We start from the raw sequence: 23,981 nt of genomic DNA on the forward strand, positions 1-23,981 counted from the left end.
TCTTGGTCCACACGCCCCAAAATAATAAGTCCTCCCCAAAAATAAGGCCAAGCGCTCATTTTGGGGTTAAAAAAAATGTAAGACAGGGTCTTATTTTCGAGGAAACACAGTATGCATAGCATATATATGTATCTGGTTAAGGGACCATCTCTTGCAGGTCACATCTACCCAACCCACTAGAGTGGGGAGGCAAGGAATGTTGTGGGTCCCCATCCGCTAAGGAGATATATCTGGCAGGACTCAGAAGAAGAGCCTTTTCTGTGGTGGCTCCCTCTCTCTGGAACATCATCCCCCCAGAGATTAGAATGGCCCCCACTCTAGCACTCTTTCAGAAGGCCCTGAAGTGGTCCTGCCAGCGGGCCTGGGGAACCCAGAGCGGGATGGAGCCCATTAAATGGCAGGTATGAATGTGTGTTGTTGCCAGGGTGGGATGGGTGGCAATATACATTAATTAGTTAAATAAATAAACAAATAAACAAATAAATAAATACATACATGTGAGCCCTTTGTAACAAAACTTATCAGTCAATAACTTTAAAAGAACAAAATATTTTAGGATCAGACAAACCCATAAAATTCTTTAGTTCCAGCCAGCTTTCTCATTCGTATTTGTGTTGTTTATTACCTATACGGGCAGGCGTTGGGTTGGAGAAGATATCCAGAGCCTTCTTTCTAAAGATCTTAACAACCTCTTGATCTTCTCCATCTTAAGGCCTCCAGGTCTGCTCAGCGACAGTGCAACTACCAATGAGTATGCGATTATGGGAACTAGGGAAGCATGCTCTTAAATAATTTGTAGATTTTCTCCCAGACACTACATTCTTACGTTACACTTACACTAGATTGGTGACCGAGTAAGAAAAAGCATGTTATTTTTGTTTCTTATTAATTTTCCAAGTAGAAAACGAAGCATCTTAACTGGGATTAAAAACTAGTTAAGGATTGTGCAACTGGTTAAGTATGTGTGCAAAGATTTGAATTGCCTACCTATTGTCTATGTAAAAAAAAATATTTTTTCACCCCTGCTGTAACAGCCTTAACCAACGCACGTCCCATTAGCACTGTTGAAACAAGTGGGGTTAACATTTGTACAGTGTATACAACTGTGGTATTTCAAAGTGCCAAAAGGGAATCCGATCTAACCTCAAAGCAGCACCTGATAGACTGTTACTTCTTCGAAATCGAAGAATGGTTGAAATGGCACTTTGTGATCTCAGTTATAAATCAGAATATTCTATGCTGCTTTGCAGTGAAGATGCGACACAGGAAAGACCAGATGGTTCAAACTGCAAGTGGTAGATTCTGATGGAAAATTCTGATGAATTCTAGAAACAAAATGTGCTCCTGGAAGCTTTTAGTAATTTGCTGAGGAATCACTCTATGACAATTTCACATATCCTTGGGATTCAACTTCAAGAACGTCCTGGCTGCCTGGCTAAGAGGAAGATATAATACTTGCTGGATGAAAGGAGTGGATAGTTGGATGGAGCATCATTAGCCATACTGTTTTAAATTTTAATAGCTACCTTTGTTGAAATACTGACTTTCCTAATTTCTCCTCATCTGCCAAAGGTAAACTTAGTTATCTCTTCCTTGGAATTACTTCCAGTTGGGAGATGTTTTTAGCAAGACCAGAGTCAATGAAGAATTTCCAGAAAATTCTGACATTTCATTGATGCTCCATATGGAGGAAACATTAAATATGTGCATATAAAAAAATAGCTTCTAATGCAAATATCACTGCATGATGAAAAAAAGAAACATGAAAGTGTACAACAATATCGGATCCAAGTTAGATGCTATTCAAGATATCCCACGAATTTAAACGTGGCTCGTTACACCTTTGTAGGTATTCCTCTGTTTTAATGTCTTTTTCTTTTTAATTTTCATTACAGATCCAACGGTTCTGTTCTTTCACAGACCCACAATCTTTGGAAGGGAAGACAGCGATGCTCTCATTGTCTGCCCAGTGACAGATCCAGATGTTTCCAATTTCACTTTGAAAAGATGTCATCACAAACCTCTGCCTGAGAATATGACATTGGTTCCTGATCCTCAGAAGGGCATCACCATAAAACATGTACAGAGATCATTTCTAGGTTGTTACTGGTGTGTGGCAGAACAAGATGGAGTTGAAAAACAATCAAAAGATATAACACTTATGGTGAGAGCAGGTAAAAAAATACATTCAGCTGAACTCAAATATCTGTTACAGCCGTACATATAATGTGTACAATCCCTTTTCTTGTACAGCTAGGCAAACAGTGTATCTCTCAGTCCTAGAAGACATCTTTTACTTCGGATCTTCTGGGCTGCCACATTTAATGCTGTGGGAAACTGGGAGGGGGTATTGTATGGAGTGGAGAGATATCTAGCCATAATAACATTCCTTTCTCTGAGAGTCAAGGACGTTCTGCCTGCCTGCACCTGGAGTGGCGTGACTGGGAGGCATCTCCAGTTGGGATGGTGCCTTGATTGGACCATGTGATGGATATATGGGTGCTGGGGCAGGGACTTGGACTTTCTTCTAGGTGGGGAAAACCTGGAAGCTTTCAGATTCGGGTTTTCCCAGATGTGCCAATATGACATGTCTAATAAAATGGAACTTTGAGGAACTGTCGGCCTCGGAGTCTTCTTTCGTTAGGGGTGTTTATTTATTTATTGGTTTGATTTATATGCCGCCCTTCTCCGGAGACTCAGGGCGGCTTACAATGTGTTAAGCAATAGCCTTCATACTTTTGTATATACCTGCTTAGTAGGGCTTTCGCCCCTCCCCCCCAGCGGTGTTCTCTTTTATACAAAGTCAGTTTATTGCCCCCACAAACCAGGTCCTCATTTTACCTACCTCGAAAGGATGGAAGGCTGAGTCAACCTTGAGCCTGGTGGGATTTGAACTTGCAGTAATTGCAGGCAGCTGGTGCTACTTAACAGCACTTTAGTCTGCTGCGCCACCAAGGCTCTTGGAACCCTGACGGTATCTAGTTTACAGGTAGTTCTCGATTTGACAGTTGGCTTAGTGACCACTTCAAGGTTACAATAGCACTGAAAAAAGTGACTTATGACCATTTTCACACATTCGTTGCAGCATCCCCATGGTTCAAATGTCAGACGCTTGGCAATTGAGCCTTGATAGTACAGTGGTTTAGTGCACCCTGTTATTAACACAGCTGCCTGCAATTTCTGCTGGTTCGAATCTCTCCAAGGCTCAAGGTTGACTTAGCCTTCCATCCTTTCTAAGGTAGGTGAAATGAGGACCTAGATTATGGGGGCAATAAGATGACTTTGTATAAATATACAAAAGGATGAAGGCTATTGCTTAACGCATTGTAAGCCGCCCTGAGTCTCCGGAGAAGGGCGGCATATAAATCAAATAAAAAAAAAAAATTAAAAAAAAATTGACTCATATTTATGACAGTTGCAGTGTTTTTTTGCGACCTTCCGAAGGTCCTTTTGTGACCTTCGGACAAGCAGAGTCAATGGGGAAGCCAGATTGACTTAACAACTGAGTTACTAACTTAACAACTCCAGTGATTCCCTTAACAACTGGGTCAAGAAAAGTCCTCAATTGTCAGGAAAGTTCTCCTTAGTTCTAAGTTGCTTCTCTCCTTGATTAGTTTCCACCCATTGCTTCTTTTTCTACCCACAGGTGCTTTGGAGAATAGCTTGACTCCTTCTTCTTTGTGGCAAGATAATTAGGAAAATTTTTTTCATGCTAATAGATATTCTCATATCCCATCAATGGATTCAAAAATGTGAATTGTAACCTTATAAAATGGTATTAGACAAGATTCCTAATTGACTTTCAGTCTTTTTGCAAGATTAAATACAAGGCAGGCTTGTTATCTGTGTTTGTTACGTAGTGCCTATAAATGTTTTTACATTTTTATTTGGATAAAATACAACTGTGATATGTCCTGATGTTTAAAATACGTTTAGCAAATCTGATACGTTATTGGAAGATTAAGAACTCAATTCCAGCCCCCTTTTTGCATATAATGACAATAATGTGCATCTGGATTGTTTTTTAGTTCACAAGTCCTTACCATCCATCACCTTGTCCGAAACAATCCAACTTCTCAAAGAAGGTGAAGAATTTGAAGTTACATGTACAATCAGGGATATAGATAGTTCTCTTCAAGCTAATTGGATTTTTCAAGGCAATGCGGTGAGTTCATTATACCTAATATGTACCAATGTACTTGAAAGAATAGTCTTTCTGAAAAGATAACTTAAGAACAGGTCTGAGATATAAATTATTAGCTGTGATAAAGTAATATTCATGGAAGGCATCATTGTTGGAATGATAGCATTGACAAATTTTGAATAGAAGTGAAAGTAAAACAGCTGCACAAAGAAAAGGTAATGGGAAGTAAGAAATCGAAAAACGTTTTGGTACAGTGAGGAAATGAAAGAGGATATGAATGTGAAAAAGCTGCATTTAAGAAAACAATTGGTGCAATAAACGATGAGCAGAAAATATAATGGGTATACAATTCTCAAAGGTATACAATCACAAAAAATGTAATCCAAGAAAGCAGGGAATAATCAAGATTAAAAGAGACAGAGAAAACGGGGGGAAAAAGTATTGATGGAAATTAATAGCAGGAATCTATGGCATAATAAGTGGAATTAAATATATAAGTTTTTTTTAAGGCTCAAAATGATTTTGAATGAAACAAACAGATTGGTGGAAAAGTATGGTTGAAATTTTTATGTAATGTCAGTGATATTTGATGTCAAAGAGTAGAACTGTAACAAATGCTACACATGTTAACATTCAAGAAAAAAAACAATACAAATGTAGTCCTAAATACTGTGAGAATGTTGAATAATTGTAAAGATGCAGGTAGAGTTGGTACAACTGAAGAAGTGTTAACATTGGGTGTAGTTTATGTGGAGTTGCTGTCAACGTGTTTAATGCATGTGAAGATTGCAGCTGTGCCTGGTGAGTGAAAGAATGTTTTTGTTTCCCTGTGTTAAGAGAAAGATAACAAGAATGAATTCAAAAGCAGCAGCAGCATTTTTAAAAAGAAATATTTATTGTTGTTATTAAAGTTCCATGCTGAGAATGGCCTGGTGGCCTGGGGATGCTGCTCTTGCCCCACAATCAGGAGGTTGTGAGTTCGAGCCTAGGTAGCGGCAGATATTTCTCTGGGTGCAATGAAAAAATATCTGCTGTGAGCTCCATGTAGGTGTCAGGAAGGGCATCCGGCCAGTAAATGCTCAGCTCCATTTCATTGTCCCGACTCCACCCTGATTCAAGGGATTAAAGGATCGTTAAAAGAGGGGGGGGGAAATTAAAGTTCTATGTTGCCCACATCACTGATACGATTCTCGGCTGCCTAAGAAAGGATAACTTTCCTAACTGTTCCTAAGATAGCATTTGATAGAATTATGATTGAAAGAGTACAAGAAATGAGAACGAGCACAATTTGAGAAGAGTATAGAAATACCATTCTCAAATTGTTTAGCATAAATTTTTGCTCATCACCAGGTCACTGGGAAGTGCAATGAATATGAGAATGGAAGCTTACCATGCGTGTGTTACAGAAAGTATACAATATAGTTAGCAAGCTTGAAGTATGGAATGTTTTGTGTGAAGAGGGAGTTGGAAGTTGATTGCTGAATGGGATAAGTGACCAGATATAGTGGAAGTAAAGCATGATTAAAAATAAATGGCCTGCTTAGTGATTGGTTCAACAGCGAATGTGGTGTAAGATTAGGGTATGCCATGTCCCCCACACTGTATTCTGTATTTATGGATAAGGAATGTATGGGTAAGGAATGTTTGAAGTGACATTAGAGGTGTCTTTGGGAGGATGTGAACATATGTGAATGTCATGTTGTGGACCCAAATGATAAATGACAGAAAAGTAGAGCAAAGATATAAATTTTGAGAAGGATATGGTCAGTTTCAATTAAATGAAAATAATAGAGGGCATTCTGTCCAGTTGTTGTTTGGAAGTGAGAGTTGAGTGGATCAAGAGAAACAAACACAAGCTGTTTTGGATTGTTGAATACCTTAGGGTGGGCAACTGAAACGTAGTGTGTCTATATGTGTACGTTTCTAGTTCTTAATGAAAAGATTTGGTTATCTAAACCAAGCTCAAGTCAAACGTGGGTTAGGTTGGAGTTGGTTCAGAAGGGAATGAGGCTGCTTGGCCTTTTGGCTTAGGTCAATTATGTATAATTTATTTTATTTTATTTTTTAATTTTGATTTATATGCCGCCCTTCTCCGGAGACTCAGGGCGGCTTACAATACGCTAAACAATAGCCTTCATCCTTTTGTATATTTATACAAAGTCAGCTTATTGCCCCCACAACTGGGTCTTCAATTTACCTACCTTAGAAAGGATGGAAGGCTGAGTCAACCTTGAGCCTGGCGAGATTCGAACCTGCAGTAATTGCAGGCAGCTGGTCTTAATAACAGGGTGCTTTAGACCACTGTACTACCAAGGCTCTTGGCTCCTATATAAGGAGTTCAGTTTCAATATGGCACCTATGAAAGGCATACATTTTTGAATAAATACTTTTAATACTTTTAATAGCAGCCATTCTTGCTACTAAATTTTAACCACAACTTTCTGCTGTGGCCTCCACCTTCTGGAATATTCTCCTATCAGAGGTTGAGCTGTGTCCCATATTCCTGGCCTTCTGGAAAAATCTAAAAACTTGGCTCTCCTGTTTGACTCTCACACCCCCATCCATCTTGGTTGCTCACTTTTAAAAATCTTTTTATTCTAATTTTAATTGTTTTTTTTAAAAAAACACTTCTAATTTTTTTTTTATTATATTGCAAGTTGCCCACAATCGCTGCATTAGCGATATGGGCGCATAGAAATGATTTAATTAGAAATCAGTTAATTTCTAGTTTTCTAGTTTCCAATTTTCATAGAAATGAATTAAAATTAATAAGACTGGATTGAATTAGACTCAAATCACTCATATAGCTTAAAAATATGTAAATAGTTACATTTCACTGTATAGGAATACTTCCCCAAAGAGTTCAGCTAATGTTGCTGAATACAACCATTTCAGTCTTAATTGATAACTGTTAATGGCGCTGATTAAAATATGTAATCAGGAGCTCATGTAAATAGGAAGACTGTTGCAGTGTTGCAATGTTGGAGAAATTATACAGTCTCAAGAAAGTACAATTTGGATAATATGTCCCTGGAGTGTTACCGGCCATTCTCTACTAATCCTCTGGTGCTGGCATAATTCTTGTGTTTTAAGTGCTTATTTATTGACTGATCCTAACACCCGTTCTGAAGTAAAGCAGACATATAATGTATGTGGCCCATACAGGGCTTACATCAGTGGTGGGATTCAAGTAATTTAACAACCGATTCTCTGCCCTAATGATTTCTTCCAACAACCAGTTTGCCAAACTGCTCAGAAAGTTAACAACCGGTTCTCCCGAAGTGGTGCAAACCGGCTGAATCCCACCACTGGATAAGAACTCCTGGAGTTCTGAAGCAGTTCCAATATCATTTTAAATATTACATTCAAAAAACAGTTTTCAGTTTTAGCTTTGTTTAAAACTAAATTTGCTTTAGCACATGTTAATAAAAAAGCTATCATAATATTTGGACAGTTGAAATTTGCATTGTGTAAAAAAAAAAAAAGTAGAATTACGTTCAGCACGATGTTGGTAACCGTCTGATTCCCTGCTAAATGCAGTTAGGAAGTAAAAGGCTTAGTTTGTAAATAGATATTCCAACTCAATAGGATCTTTCCTTCCTTGAATAGAACATCCTTCTTTTGTTATCTCCACAGCAGGGGTTCCCTGGTCCACGTCAAGTTTTAAAAAAATAAATAATCACAGTTGTTTGACAGCTGTGATTTCTTGACCAGGAATCCCAAGAATCTGAAATTCCTTCAATTTTTACCTCAGGAATGTTGTAGGAGCTACTAGACTTTCTCTGTTTTTCTCCCATACCACTTATTATCAATTATAAGAAGCTCACATACCAGTATTAAAATTCAGACACATTCACACACACAAAGCTTATGACGACTGCCATGATGCAAACTTAATTTGTAAAGCACTTCGTGATAGTGAATGTTTTTAGGGCAAATTTCATTCTGAGTGTATTACCTAAAGCAGGTGTCGGCAACCTTAAACACTCAAAGCGCCACAAAGGTCGTAACCGGAAGCCCCACATTCAGTTCTGGAACTGACCGGAAGTCCAATTCCCCCAACATAGAGTCTCCTCCTAGCGCAGCATCCTTTTTCCTCTACCTGCCCTAACCGAAAGCCCTATCAATTGTGGAGCCGACCAGCGATAGGGAGCCGCAGCAGAGGGAGGAAAGAGCCACATGCGGCTCCAGAGCTGCAGGTTGCTGACCCCTGACCTAAAAAGACCATCAAATACCAAAAATGCAAGATGTAGAGCAAAGCTAATGGAGTAAAGAACAATCCTAAGGAGGACTTCTTCATTTTTGTTCTTTCATTTTTTTGTCCCCTCAAGACAGCTTTAAGAATATAGATGTTTTCTATGGATAGATGCCAGTGACAGGTTTGTCATGATGGGTTATTATTCAGGTTTTAAGCTATGAATATTAATACGGTGAAGTTATAATTGCATCTATTTTTAATTTATTTGAGAATGATGCTATGTACACTGTATCTTAGATGTTAATTTTTTCCCCCCTCCTTTGCCGACAGAGCCTTTCCAGCAAAAGCAAGAATGTGCGTGATTATGAATATGAAAAAAAATTAAGGCTGAGCATCCGTTCAGTGGGAGTTAATGATTCTGGAGCATTCACATGCCAAGCAACCAATGCTTTTGGAACATCTAATGTCACGCTAACCTTGAATGTAATAGGTAAATATTAATATCGCAGACATATATACATAATGCCAGGGTTAGAGCAAAAGCTACACGCTGTATATTGTTGGAATCTATGTTGAAATGTATGTTTCAATATGTTTTTAACTCTAACCCTCCCACTTCCTATTTTGCAATACCGAGATAGTTCTTTGTAAAAACAAAAGTCCATGTAAAAAGAACATTTCCTTGAGTTTGTGCATGTGTGTAGTCCTAGGGTAGTAATAGTTGTATTTCCATGGTGCCATAATTATAAATGAATATGTGACAGTGCCAATTACATATACATACTCTTGGGAAATTGAGAGTAATTTGGTCATATTGGCCAGGATTATGATTTCCAAATGGTTTTGACTGCCATTGTCACAAACCTTTGATAGGGACTAGTGGAAGTTCACATCCCAAATGTCTAAATAGAGGTGATCTTACTTACCTTCTGATAGGACTGTTACAGAGAAGAAGGGTTTGACCTATTCTCCCGAGCATCTGAGGGCAGGACAAGAAGTAATGAATGGAAACATATCAAGGAGAGATCTGACCTACAATTAAGAGAAGTTTCTCGGTAGTGAAAAAAATTCATCAATGGAATCAGTGGCTTTCCTTCAGAAGTTGTAGGTGTACAACTGGAGGTTGTACACCTACAACTTCTGGAGGTTTTAAAGAAGAGATTGGGTAACCATTTGTGTGGAATAGGGTCTTCTGCTTGAGCAGAGCATCTCCAAGGTGCCTTTCAACTCTTACTCTATTTGTTGTGGCTCCGTTGCCTGAGCCTGGGCTATCGACAGATGCAGACTCTGAGAGTGAGGAAGAGGAGTTGGCAAGGCCTCCCTCTCCAGGACCCTCCTCTCTGGCAATGCCTCCGGAGGACACCGAAGGCCAAAAGATAGGCTCAGAGCCAAGCACGTCCCCGCAGCCACAGGTGGACAGTGACGAAGGAGATAAGTGCTGGCTGGACCCTCGCCAGAGGCGCAGGGAGAAGCGTGTGCAGCAGAGGGGAAGGCGGGCCAGAGATTAGCTGAGTCACTGGACCACATCCCACAGGGTATAAATGTGGGTGTGGTGGCCGGTTCAGTTTCTGACGAGCAAAAACTAGAAATAATCCATGATCTCTGCGTTACTGGACTTTGCCTGCTTTATCGGACTGCATTTGGATTAATCCTTGTATTGTTGAAAACTCTGCCTGTTTTATCGGAATGCTGGCAGTCTAATCTTTGTTTTGTGTGAGTAAAGTCTGAATTGGCAGCTAGCCACTGGGTTGCTGCCAGCTTTATTTTCAAAGAATTTTGTCGTGTGGCTTATTAACTCCGGGCCGTCTGTGGGGGTGCGTGAGTGGAATGGGGACAGAACACTATTATGGAAAAGTGAGAAGTAGGAACGACATGCCCCCGTTCATTGCAGATCTTCTGAGAGGTGCTCCTACCTGTACCTAGTTGAAGGTTTTGAAGTCCATAAAGAAGCATTCCTTTAGCTGAAGTCCCTTTGAAGGCCTAATCAATACTTCTAGAATGATGCGACATTGGGCAATTGCCTTTACCTTTGTGCACTGTGAAAATTCATCACATTATTGCTAGCCTCATGGATGTACCAAAAACAGACTTGGCAGATCAAAAATAAAGAGTCTGATTGTAATCCACAAAAGCACCCCGTTAGTCTGCTGGCAGAATAGGACTTTGGGTGGTGCATCTCCAATGTTTCTCCAGTGTTGTACGATACTTGGTAAGCATGAAGACTCATGAAAATTCAAAGCCTACTTTACTTTAATAAAAAGATCCTTAGATGGAACACTGTAAATATACAATAAAATGCTAGTATAGACACAGAGATAGCACGAGGTTTATTTACTGTTTCAGGCTTTGGCATCCAATTTGTATTGTCTAAAGTAATACCTGTAATTATGTTAGAAACATACTGTGTCTTCTGTGAAATTATGAAAGTTTCCTGTTATTTATTTGGTCGTGGAGTACAGTCAAGAATGTTTACATCTCAAACTCACCTTAAGATGAATGTGAGCTGTGTCAGAACAACAGGTTGTGTGAAGAAATTTCTCCTGGGTGTTTGCTTATGTATCTCTTAATGTCTGTATCATTGTGTTTCCACAACAAAAGAAGAATGTGGTGTGACATAAGAAGTAGGTTTAAAACTGAGACAGATTTATTAAAAATTTTTTTTGAAGAATCACTGCCTTACTGTTCCAAAATAGCATCTAATCCCAGTAGGCCCCGAGTCCCCCTAAAAGTTGTTATTAAATTTTGAATGTGTTGGGGGGGAAATCTAAGGGACTGGTTTGGACAAAAATCAGCAGCACTTTTTCGTGTAGTTGCTGATAAAAATAGGATTGCCAACATGATCACCGATGTCCGATGACGGATATGGCAGAAGGAGAAGGAGAAGTAGTAGTAGTAGTAGCAGCAGTAGCAGTAGCAGTAGTAGCAGTAGTAGTAGTTGTTGTAATATATAAAGTACCTGAAAAGAAATCTTGCTGGTAAAATTTAAATTTATAGAGAATATAGAATAGGGTAGGGTAGGGTAGGGTAGGGTAGGGTAGGGTAGGGTAGGGTAGGGTAGAATAGAATAGAATAGAATAGAATAGAATAGAATAGAATAGAATAGAATAGAATAGAATAGAATAGAATAGAATAGAATAGAGAGTTGGAAGGGAGCTTGGAGGTCTTCTAGTCCAACCCCCTGCTCAAGCAGGAGACCTTATACCCATGATGGCGAACCTATGGCATGCGTGCCACAGGTGGCACACATAGTCATATGGGTGGGCACGTGAGCTCAGCTGATTTTCGGGTCTTCTGGGCCCACTGGAAGTAGGGAAACAGGCTGTTTCCTGCCTTCGGAGGGCCTCCAGGGATGGGATGGGGAAGGCCGTTTTTACCCTCCCCAGGCTCCAAGAAAGCCTCTGGCTTACGGGCCTACCGGGCCATCGCGTGCCAAAAGTGGGGGGAGCGCAGGGGTGCACGTGCATGCGCGGAGCTGGGGCGCAGAGAATTATGGGTGTGGGCATGCACGTGCACGCCTCCCCGCGCTACCCCCGCTTTTGGCACGCGATGGCAAAAAGGTTAGCCATCACTGCCTTATACCGTTTCAGACAAATGGTTGTCCAGTCTCTTCTTAAAAACCTCCAGTGATGAAGTACCCACAACTTCTGAAGGCCAGTTCTTCCACTGGTTAATTGTTCTCATTGTTAGGAAGTGTTAAATACTTCTAAAATACTTAAGATACTATATTAAATACAGTTTTTAGGTTGTGCAAAGAATTAGATTTGAAAGGCAAAATGGGATTAGGAGCATGTAGCGTATTGCATGTAGCCCCGATAATAAATGCCTGAAACCAGCTGTTCCTTTTCCTGGGCTCATGTGGCTCCCTTCTGCAATGGACAAGGGACTCCAGAAGAAGATCAAACATATTTTCTCAACAAGATCAAACGTATCACATATTCTCAACAGATGCTACATGTGCACTTAATCACATTTTGCCCTTCAAATCCAGACCTTGGCATACCCCTAGTACTGCTTTTGTCCGGATTCTGCCTTGTCATTAAAGCATGAGATCACTCCAAAAAAATTAATAATAATCGTGTAATCCTTGAATTGAAAAAAAGAATTAAAAAAAAAAAAAAGAAGATGATACTAACTAAAGCAGGGGTCCCCAACCCCAGTCCGTGGACTGGCACCAGGCCACGGCATGTCAGAAACCCGGCCACGGAAACAAACGAGGCCCCATCCGTGGGATGCAGGCAGCATGCGAAACCACGCTCCTTCTGGTTGGAACCGGTCCTTGTACCCAAAAGGTTGGGGGCAAGACTATAGATCCTGCTGGCTGAGGAGTTCTGGGAGTTGAAACTAATTCATATTAATAATAAACATATTGTAATAAGCCCTCATAGTAAAATTACTGTATTTTTCGGAGTATAAGACGCACCTTTTTCCCCCCAAAAAGAGGGTAAAAATCTGGGTGCCTCTTATACTCCGAATGTAGCCCCACCCGGCTTCTCAAATGGAGGTTTCAGAGGCTGAAAAAAGCATCAGAAACGAAGCTTCAGAAAAGAAGCCCCCAAACAGAGCTTCAGAAAAGAAGCTTCCAAACAGAGCTTCAGAAAAGAAGCTTCCAAACAGAGCTTCAGAAAAGAAGCCTCCAAACAGAGCTTCAGAAAAGAAGCCTCCAAACAGAGCTTCAGAAAAGAAGCCCCCAAACAGAGCTTCAGAAAAGAAACCTCCAAACAGAGCTTCAGAAAAAAGGCCCCAAACAGAGCTTCAGAAAAGAAGCCTCCAAACAGAGCTTCAGAGGCTTTTTTTCTGAAGATCTGTTTCAGAGGCTATCAGAGGCAGGAAAAAGTTTTTTCTGAAACAGAGTTTCAGAAGTTTCAGAGGCAGAAAAAAAAGCAAGGCACAGAACTCACAACCAAGGAACCTTTTGCTAAAATTCACCTCTGGGAACAGCTGATTGGGGGTATTCCGGGAAGCCGATCCACCTGCCAATAACCTTTTTTCTTATTTTCCTCCCCAAAAACTAAGTTGCGTCTTATACTCCGGTGCATCTTATATTCCGAAAAATACGGTAGCCCTCCTCTTATAATTTTAACCATTCTAACTTCTGTTTCTGTTAGTTACCGTTGATAAAACGAATCCCACATTTCAAAAAATTGCGTATCTTCCTTCTCTTTAATTTCAAGTATTAATCTATCCCATTTCTGCACATTCTATAATTTTATTTTAATTATCTTCTCTTCTGTAGGGATCTCTACACCTTTCCACAAACATACCTGTATTTGTGCAAATACAATTCTAGCCGCTGTTAACACATGTAATATTTAGATACATAGTCCCTTTATTATATTTTTCTGGTATGATACCCAACAGAAATATTTTTAGTTTTAGATCTATGTATGTTCCTTTATCATTTTTTCTATCCAAGTATGGATTTTTGTCCAGTATGCTTGACTGTAGTACTACATGTCCAGTACTACATATAGTAGTACGAGCCCAGAATACGATTACACTCCGAACATTTAAGCAGACATACCTTTAAACATCTTAGCTAATCTTGCTGGTGGGAAGTGCCATCTGCAAAACATTTTGTATACGTTTTCTTTGTATGCAGTAGACATTGTTAATTTATAATTTCTATTTCCCCAACTTGAAAGGACCAATTTTTTGAGAAGACGAGAGAGAGAGAAGGGACTGTAATGGTGGTTACTGTGAAAACATATATTCTTACATGCTTTCATAATGGCAAGCATGTGAAATAAAGCCTCATCTGGTAATTGAGCAGAGAAACTGCTCTACAAACAATACTGGATTATGCCCCAAAGAGTTCCATTTTAGTGTGAAAGGTTTGATTGCCAGAGCTCACTAAAAAGCTGGGTCCACTGTGTCTTGCAGAAGCCATCAAAAATGCTTACACTCTGCTGTTTATTAACATGCTTTCCTGAAAAGCTACCCTAGAGTTTCAGATTGCTGTGACACATAATACTTTTTAAATATTAAAATTACCATAAGTGCTAAACTGATTAGGAGCATATTCATGTAGTGTAATTAGCAGGAGTATTCTGAACATGTCTTTATCTGTAATTGGCAAAAAGGGGTTTCTTTTCCCCACTCCCATTTGCTCTGCTGCTTAAATGCTATTATTTTACATAGGAAATGAATAAAACCTAGATGTCATATTGTAGAACTTCCTGACGATGAAGATATAATATTTGCCATTATCAATGGTGAATATGATGGGCACATTTCTACAAAGAGATGCGTCATCGTTAAAAATCTTCAAAACTAGGCTGGTAACTAAAACAAGGAGATACTTTCGGAGTGATTGTTCCCATTGTTATGATTTGCTTGAGAAGATTAATCAGAGTCACTTGTTTTGAAATATCTGCTGTAGACATGTATTATTTAAGAAACAATGGGGAAATTTCTGGTGTTCTGGAGCTAGTATGACTTACTGTTCTTGGATATTAATATATCTTTATAATTGGTAACTACTTTGTTTCCCCCAAAATAAGACATCCCCTGATAATAAGCCCAATCGGGCTTTTGAGTGCATGGCAATAAGACCAAGCGCTTATTTCAGGGTTCAAAAAAATATAAGACAGGATCTTATTTTCAGGGAAACATGGTAGTTTTTGCTGGCTTATGTTTTATGTTTATTGGTCATTTTGCACTGCCGACTTTGTTGGGAGTCCATCTAGGGCAGGGGTCTGCAACCTTAAACATTCAAAGAGCCATTTGGGCCTGTTTCCCACAGAAAAGAAAACACCGGGAGCCACAAAACCCTTCCCATGCCTGACTATTTCTTGAGCGGCCACAAAACTAGCATATGTAGTTGAATTAAACGTTCTGTTTTCTTCTGAAACTTTTCTTTTCTTGGATTTATCCATGGTTGGCCTACCAGGGGTTGAAAAGCTCAATAAATCACGTGCTGACGGGTGTCACACATTGGCAGTTGTCATGCATATTTTGAGTGACAGGGAGCCGCAGCAGAGGGGTGAAAGAGCCACATGCAGCTCGAGAGCCGCAGGTTGCTGACCCCTGATCTAAGGAAATAGTAGGCTGTATTTAATGGGGTGAAAAAAATAAATAAATACACATTGATTTGAAGTCAGTAGTGACCCTGTTGGTGTAGATGGTATCTAAAGTCGTGGTCTGTGTGCAAAACATTATTTTGTTCACTTCATTCAGTAAAATGTCATTAGCCCTCATTAGCTAATAAGGCTTGCTTTTCTGCAAGTTGCAATTTAGTTGGGCTTCTGTATTCATTGACCTTGGTTTTTAGCATTTTATGAGTGTCAATATACAAAGATTCTAAAGAGAGGTCTTAAAATTTTTCCACCAGGTAAAGGATATGTCAGCTTATCGACTTCAACAAATACAACACTCTACGTCAATGACGGGGAAAATCTGGGCTTGGTAGTAACGTATGAAGCCTATCCAAAACCAGAAGAGGAACTGTGGCTATACATGAATAAAACACTGCAGAATTCATCTGATCATTATGTGAGAGTCACAAATATAGACAAAAACAGGTAATGCAAGGCACGGAATCGGAAGTATCAATATATGGAGATGGAGGGCAAATACCACAGAATAATTCTGTTAATTTTCTGTAGGAATATGCTGTACAGGTTGTCCCCAACGTACAACTCCAATTGAGCCCCAAATTTACGTTGTGAAGTGAACTTGTTAACTGAACTTGTCTCATTTTACGACTTTTCTTGCCACATTACTTAAGCGAACTTCAGTTGTTAAATTAGTAACCCGGTTGTTAAGTGAATCTAGGTCCTCCATTGACTTTGCTCTTCAGGAGGTCGCACAATGACTCCTGAACTCTGCAACTGTCGTCAATATGAGTCAGTTGTCAAGCATCTGAATGTACATCGCCTGGCCATTGAGATGCTTGCAGTGGTTGTAAGTGTGGGAAATGGTCATAAGTCACTATTTTCAGTGCCATTGTAACTTTGAATGGTCACTAAATGAACTGTCATAAATCGAGAACTACCTGTACAGACTTGGCTTGGATGAGATCTTCCTGCTTTTCTTGGAATCTAATGGTTGCCAACATTCCCTTCCCTAACTGAACCTCTCACTGTATCTGCAACCTTAAACATTCAAAGAGCCATTTGGACCCGTTTCCCACAGAAAAGAAAACACCTGGAGCCACAAAACCCTTCCTGTGCCTGACTATTTCTTATGTAGTTGAATTTAACATTCTGTTTTCTTCTGAAACTTTTCTTTTCTTGGATTTATCCATGGTTGGCCTACCAGGGCTTGAAAAAGCTAAATAAATTGCGTGTCACGCATTGGCGGTTGGGACGCATATTTTGAGTGACAGGGAGCCGCAGCAGAGGGGTGAAAGAGCCACATGTGGCTCCAGAGCTGCAGGTTGCTAACCCCTGGTCTAAACCCATAAGCTGTCTGTTTAATTTTTGTTCCGTGTTTCTCCAAAAAGAAGGCCGGGTCTTATTTTCTTTTGCTCCCCGAAAAAATGGCTAGGTCTTCTTTTTGGAGGGTTGTCGTTATTGACTTACCTCGCGGTGGTGGTACTGATAGCCCCGCCCAGCAGGAGCCCACTGCTGGCTCACTTCTTCTGCGGCCACTTGCCACTACTCGCACGCACCGCCCCGGCCTCTGTTTTGCCTTCAGATGCCTATCTGAACATGGAACGGAAGCCGAGGCAATGCATGCGAGTTGCGGCAAGCGGCCGCAGAAGAAGCAGACACAGAAGGTGAGGCAGGTGTCGGGGTGTGCAAGGCCTGGTAAGTAAGGCGGTTCCACCACCCCCATCCCCACTCTAGCTTTATTTTTTTACCTGTGTGCCTCGCCCCACCCCCTACACCCTTGGATAGGCGGGATCTTAATTAGGGCTAATTTTGTGGGTGGGGCTTAATTTGATTGCATGCACTCAAAAACGTGATAGGGCTTCTTTTCAAGGTGGGTTGTCTTTTTGGAGGAACACGGTAGTATATTATAAAAAAGCACCTAGACCCGTGATGGGGAACCTATGGCACGCGTGCCACAGGTGGCACACGAAGTCATATCGGTGGGCACGCGAGCGTTGCCCTAGCTCAGCTCCGGTGGGACTGGAAGTCGGAAAACCAGCAGTTTCCGGCCTCCGGAGGGCCTCGGCGGGGGGGGGGGGGGCGAGGCTGTTTTCGCCCTCCCCAGGTCCCTAGAAAGGCTCTGGAGCCTGGGGAGGGCGAAAAATGGGCCTACCGGGCCCACCATACTATCCTGTGCAAAAGCTGCGGGAGCGCAGGTCATGCACGCATGTATGGGGGGTGGGGCACATTGAATTATGGGTATGGGCACATGCACGCACAATTTCCCCCATGCTCCCGCTACTTTTGGCACGTGACAGCAAAAAGGTTAGCCATCACTGACCTAGACAGTCATGAGGTGAGTAATGAAGGTTGCTGTTTTATTTCTCCCGTAGCTATTCCAGTGAGCTTCACCTTACACGGCTAAAGGAAACAGAAGGAGGTCTTTATACATTTTTCGTCTCCAACTCAGATGCCAACTCCTCTATAACATTTAATGTCTATGTAAACAGTAAGTAACAACCCCTATGACATTTCCTTGCCGCAAAGCCTTGCGTTTAACTAAAGCAAATTGCACGTCTACGGATTTAATGGCTGAAATGAAGGGCATTCTATAAAGTAAGATTATAGAGCCACGGTGGCGCAGTGGTTAGAATGCAGTACTGCAGGCTACTTCTGCCGGCTGCTGGCTGCCAGCAGTTTGGCAGTTCGATTCTCATCGACTCAAGTTTCAACTCTGAATCGAACCTGGCTGAAGCCATCTTTTGCTGCTTCGTAGTTGCTACACACTCTAAGGGGGTGCGAATAGATAGACTGTCTTCAAACACAACAACAAGCCTTCCCATGGGAACGAAGGTCACCCGAACAGGTTGCAGTTGAAGGAGGAAGGAGTGACCGAGGAGCCTGCCAACTGTTTTAATTGGACAATGTGACTTGGGACACTTATGCCATTAACACGGGAAACTTCAGAGTTGGTTGTCACTAGCGGTGCCGATATGATGTGTCCAATAAACATGTTCTCTGAGGAACGTTTCCTGCCTTGGAGTTCTGATTTCCTTGGATGTGTTACTCGGAACACTGATATCAAGGTTGACTCAGCCTCCCATCCTCCCGAGGTCAGTAAAACAAGGACCCAGATTGTTGGAGGCCACATAAGAGCTTAGAGGAGGCTGTAAAAGCACTGTGGAGTGGTATATAAGTCTAAGAGCTATTTCTATTGTGGCTAGATTTGCAAATTAGGAGATAGCCCCTCGTGTCTGAATAGCAATAAGAATAGTACTTAGATTTTATGTATCGCTTCACAGTGTTTTATAGCTCTCTCTAAGCTGTTTACAGTCAGCCTATTGCCCCCAGCAATCTAGGTCCTCATTTTACCGACCTTGGAAGGATGGAAGGCTGAGTCAATCTTGAGCCAATGAGAATCGAACTGCTGCACCAAGACAACTCCTTTGAATGCAGATGCCTTCAACATCATTCAAATGGATGTGACCCCCAGTTCCTTTCTTACAGCCCCTGAAATAGCCCAATATTATGCCACTGAAATGTTACCGTATACAGGAAATATCCCTGATCAGGGACAACTTTTTGTCCCTGATCCTAATTAAATACTAAAATAGCTGCTCACTTTTAATGCTATGTATTTAATTTCATAAATTGGTTTTCAGTTCATGTTTTCCTTTCTTAGCATCAACCAGGTCTTAATGTTATATGCTAGCACATAAATGACATGTTAATTGTATTATTAGAAAACAAAGTTTGCCAAAATCTCTCTCCTCTTTTGTCATTATTAGTCTTGCTTTATGTTGTGACAATCTCTTGTTTCAACAAGGTTACTTGCAGTTAAATTGTTATTTCAAATATACCCTCACCCCCAAAAAATCGGGAGTAAATAATAAAGCACATACATAATTTAGTTTGTAAATACTAAAGTCACTCTTAAATCTGCACTTGCCAGGTTGAATTAAACATTTGAACTAAATTTGAACTAAATGTTAAAATTTAACATACAAAAACATTTTTCTATATAAGTTGTGTGGCACTGTATGTAAGGTATACAGTGGTGGGGCTCAAATTTTTTTACTACTGGTTCTGTGGGTGTGGCTTGGTGGGCGTGGCATGGCATGGCTTGGTGGGCATGGCAGGGGAAGGATACTGTAAAATCTCCATTCCCACCCCACTCCAGGGGAAGGATACTGTAAAATCTCCATTCCCGCCCCATTCCAGGGGAAGATTACTGCAGAATCCCCATTTCCTCCCGATCAGCTTGGGAGGCAGAAAATAGAGGGGGGCAGGGCAAGTCAGAATTTTTACTACCGGTTCTCCGAACTACTCAAAATTTCCGCTACCGGTTCTCCAGAACTGGTCAGAACCTGCTGATATCCACCTCTGAAGGTATACTGTATGTCTCACTTTGAAAGACAAGATTATGAGTGGTTAAGCCATTAAGCTACTACTGAGTAGCTATATTGCTTATTTAAAATTCCAATAATAAAAAAAAATCCTACATTTACGGAATGTACGGTATTCACACTGAAACAGAATACTGTCTGATTGTTTTAACACAACAGTATCTTGGTTTTGTTTCCCATGCTTTATCCTATAATCATAATTTCAAAACATACTTTGATTTTAATATTTCTTCAACTTCTCTCCCCTGCTGTTATTTTTTTAGCTGACTGTATTATATTATGTTGTATATTTTGGCCTTAAACTGTAAACTTTAACTCACATGTCAATCATATTATTTAGTTTCTGAAAATATACTATATACTCAGTGCCAGTGTGCCTGACATAAAATATGTGATAAATTGGAATTACTGCATAATTACAGTGTTTTCAGAATATTTTCTCTGATTGTCAATTACAAGGTGATTTTTTTTTTCCAATTAAGAAAAAAAATTGCTTGGTATATTTAAAAATGAAAGAATTGCATCCCCTTATAATTCTTTAAAATATGTCCAACTTCATATATTTATAATTCATTGCTGCCTTTATATTTCCAGTTTCTTGCAAGTGTTTGGTTTATCTATTTATTTCATATGGCATACATTTGTCAGGGAGAGCTATGCTTACAGAGTAGTCCTGACAACTTAATTGCTAGTTTGTTCAGTTTCGCGCCTGTGAACTTATCTACGGTGCGCCACAGGGGACAAACCAATTTGCACCATCTGGCTAGCGGTGTTTGGATTGATGACATTTTCTGTGGCCTCTTCCACCAATCTCACCTCATTTTCCAGGCAGGTCCAGAGCCAGCTCCTCTTTTTGTCACCTAGCTAACCTTTCTCCCAGAGTGGTACCCATTTATCTACTCGCAATGATGTTTTTGAATTGCTGGGTACACAGGGCAGGAGCGAGAGGCGAATGACGGGAACTTGTCCCATTCCATGGTGTTATGACTACTCAAACCACCTTCTACCATTTAGACTAGGGATGTCAAACTTGATTTCATTGAGGGCCACATCAGGGTTGTGTTTGACTTTGGGGGGCTGGGGTGGGTGTGGCCAGCTTGACATCACTCATGTCAGGGGCAATTGTCATGACCCGAGCATTCTGCCTAGGGGTGGGTTCTACTTACCTTTACTACTGGTTTGCAATGGGATCACACACGCTTGCACTTTGCTCACACATGCGCGCTTCTGCACATATGCATAAACTTCCTGATAACGTTCGGGTCGGTAGGCGGAGCCTCCTGCTGGTTTTACTATCGGTTCTTGTGAACTGGTCCGAACCGGGGGCAACCCACCACTGATTCTGCCACTGAAAACGGGCTCTCAAATTCCGTTTTCGGCTGCGACGGCTTCCTGCAACCCTCTGCCAGCGAAAACAGAGCTCAGGAAGGCCTCACGCAGCCCTCACGAGCTCTGCTTTTACTGGCAGAGGCACCACAGGCCAGTCCTTTGCTGTTTCCAGGGCGGTCCAGCAGGGCAGATCCAAGCATCCCGCGGGCCTTGAGTTTGACACCCCTGATTTAGACCATTTCTGTTCAGCTGCTGCCCCACTGCGTTTCCTTCCAGAACTAGGTTATTCTGTTTTAAGACACTGAGAGGTAGGCTTGGCTAGGATAGATACACTGATGTGCACAATGAGAGTTTGGTATGAGCAATGTTTTGAATGGGAATGCTTCTCACCTGCTATTTCCTACAACTTTTTGTTTCTCTGTTGACATCTTCATCTGTACTGTAGACAAAGGAATGCGATACAACCTGATCCAGACAGTGTAAACAGAAGCCCCCAAACCCTCATCCTGGGAGCTATTTTGCAAGGGTGGGCTTGATACACTCCATTGTCTTTAATTATCTCTATTATGTCGAGAGAAAAAAGAAATGCTAATGGCCATATATTGCACCCTGCTTCGACTACAACAAACTCATTATTGAAGGTTTCATTAAGCTCTTTTGCATACTCCCATCCTCTTATCAATAATTTGCCATTAAATGCTTTAAATTTTCTAATTTCATTAGTTTTATTAAAGGCCGCTGAGACAGATTCGAAGCATGGTTAAATGGAGTTTTTGGTTTTTGGTTTTAATTGCTTTAGCATTTCTCTGTCTTAGGAGTTGCAAGTTTCGTGTCATTGAGTTGATTTGCATTTAGTTTATTACCTAATTCTTTTTTTTTCTTTTTTTCTTTTTTTCTTTTTTTGCTAATTAGTAGAACGAATAAATATGGAGGCAGTATGTATTTTATCATCATTGCCTACCGGAGGGAATTTGTTCCCAGGGTTAGCTATGAATAGAGAGCCAACAATATATATTATATTACTTTGACCATGAATAGAGTCAATGAGGATCCAGATTGTTGGGGACAATATGCTGACTCTGTAAACCACTTAGAGAGGGCTGTAAAGCACTGTGAAATGGTATTGATTGATTGATTGATTGATTGATTGATTTGATTTATATGCCACCCTTCTCTGGAGACTCAGGGTGGCTTACAATGCGTTAAGCAATAGCCTTCATACTTTTGTATATACCTGCTTAGTAGGGCTTTTGGCCTCCCTTAAGCGGTGTTCTTTTTTTATACAAAGTCAGCTTATTGCCCCCACAATCCGGGTCCTCATTTTACCTACCTCGAAAGGATGGAAGGCTGAGTCAACCTTGAGCCTGGTGAGATTTGAACTTGCAGTAATTGCAGGCAGCTGGTGTTACTTAACAGCACTTTAGTCTGCTGGGCCACCAAGGCTCTCTATTTCTTATTGCTATTGCTATTCCACCCCAACAAGAATCACCACAAGAACTTCAGTCTGGTTTAGAGAAAAAGGAGGCTTTTTTTAGAGAAAAAAGAGAAAAAGGTGGGACGCGGTGGCCCAGTGGCTAAGACGTTGATCTTGTCGATCGAAAGGTCGGCAGTTCAGCGGTTCAAGTCCCTAGTACTGCCGCGTAACGGGGTGAGCTCCCGTTACTTGTCCCAGCTTCTGCCAACCTAGCAGTTCGAAAGCACGTAAAAAATGCAAGTAGAAAAATAGGGACCATCTTTGGTGGGAAGATAACAGCGTTCCGTGTGCCTTTGGCGTTTAGTCATGCCAGCCACATGACCACAGAGACGTCTTTGGACAGCGCTGGCTCTTTGGCTTTGAAACAGAGATGAGCACCGCCCCCTAGAGTCTGGAACGACTAGCAAATATGTGCGAGGATAACCTTTACCTTTACCTTAAACTTCTCCGGCAGCCTTTAATTAAGGAATTCCCCTCTCCACTTATCTATTTTCAAAGATGAAGATGCCCATTAATGTTTGATGAAAAGGCTAATGGTTCCAACATGACTTCAGTTTGTGGTATTATTGATCCAGAGACATGGGCTGAAGTTGAAAGTGGCGTTAAACAAAATTCCCCTCCACCTCAACGTGAAATGTTTAGGCAGCTGGACTATTACATAGAGAGGCAATCTCTTTCCAGCATATCATGACTTGGGCCACAGTTACAGAAATACCCAACAAGGTCTCTTTTGTCTGTTCTTGATGGTCACTATTTTATGTTTCAATGTAGGAATGATTGATCATGTAAATATTATTGGTCAGTAACAATGCCGGCAGTTTTAAAATGGGCTTTTAAAATCTGTTCTGTGTCTAAGGCAGAGTTTTCAAAGCAAATTTATTATTTATTATTTTTCATTATTCATATTTCTATGCCGCCCACTCTCTGAGGACTCTGGGCAGCTTACAACAATTGACAGTATACTAAATAGCATATTGCCCCCGAACAATCTGGGTCCTCATTTTACCCACCTCGGAAGGATGGAAGGCTGAGTCAACCTTGAGTCGGTGAGATTTGATCCGCTGATCTGCTGAACTAGCAGTCAGCTGAAGTAGTTGCAGTACTGCACTCTAACCACTGCGCCATCTTAGCTCATTACGTTGGACCTGCCATTTTTTTCAGACTTATTTCTCAATGTTTGGAGCTGCGGTGGGGTAATAATGAGGTGTAGGGATGAGACCTCTGATTCTGGACTGGCTCAGGATTTAATAGCAAATCACGTATTTACTTTTGAAAAAGGTTTGATCCAATATTTAAGAGGCAGGCAGAGCAAAGGAGGGATTCAGCTTACTCTGAATTTAGGCAGAAATGCTTGCCGTATTTGCATTGTTATAGTCCAGAATTATTACACTGGTGT

General features: G+C 40.9%; 1 protein-coding gene across 1 annotated transcript in view; it reads left to right on the plus strand.

Annotated features, from left to right (window-relative positions):
• Positions 1-23,981, plus strand: part of KIT (KIT proto-oncogene, receptor tyrosine kinase) — a 125,033-nt gene that overhangs the window by 58,124 nt on the left and 42,928 nt on the right. Inside the window, exons 3-7 of the mRNA XM_060690820.2 lie at positions 1,896-2,174; positions 4,029-4,165; positions 8,673-8,832; positions 15,673-15,862; positions 17,770-17,885. Of these exons, the coding sequence (XP_060546803.2) occupies positions 1,896-2,174; positions 4,029-4,165; positions 8,673-8,832; positions 15,673-15,862; positions 17,770-17,885 (882 nt within the window). The remainder of the gene's footprint in view (positions 1-1,895; positions 2,175-4,028; positions 4,166-8,672; positions 8,833-15,672; positions 15,863-17,769; positions 17,886-23,981) is intronic.

The sequence above is a fragment of the Pantherophis guttatus genome, chromosome 8 (genome assembly GCF_059756535.1).
Source record: "Pantherophis guttatus breed Tessera chromosome 8, ASM5975653v1, whole genome shotgun sequence".
In the NCBI taxonomy this organism is placed as follows: Eukaryota; Metazoa; Chordata; class Lepidosauria; order Squamata; family Colubridae; genus Pantherophis; species Pantherophis guttatus.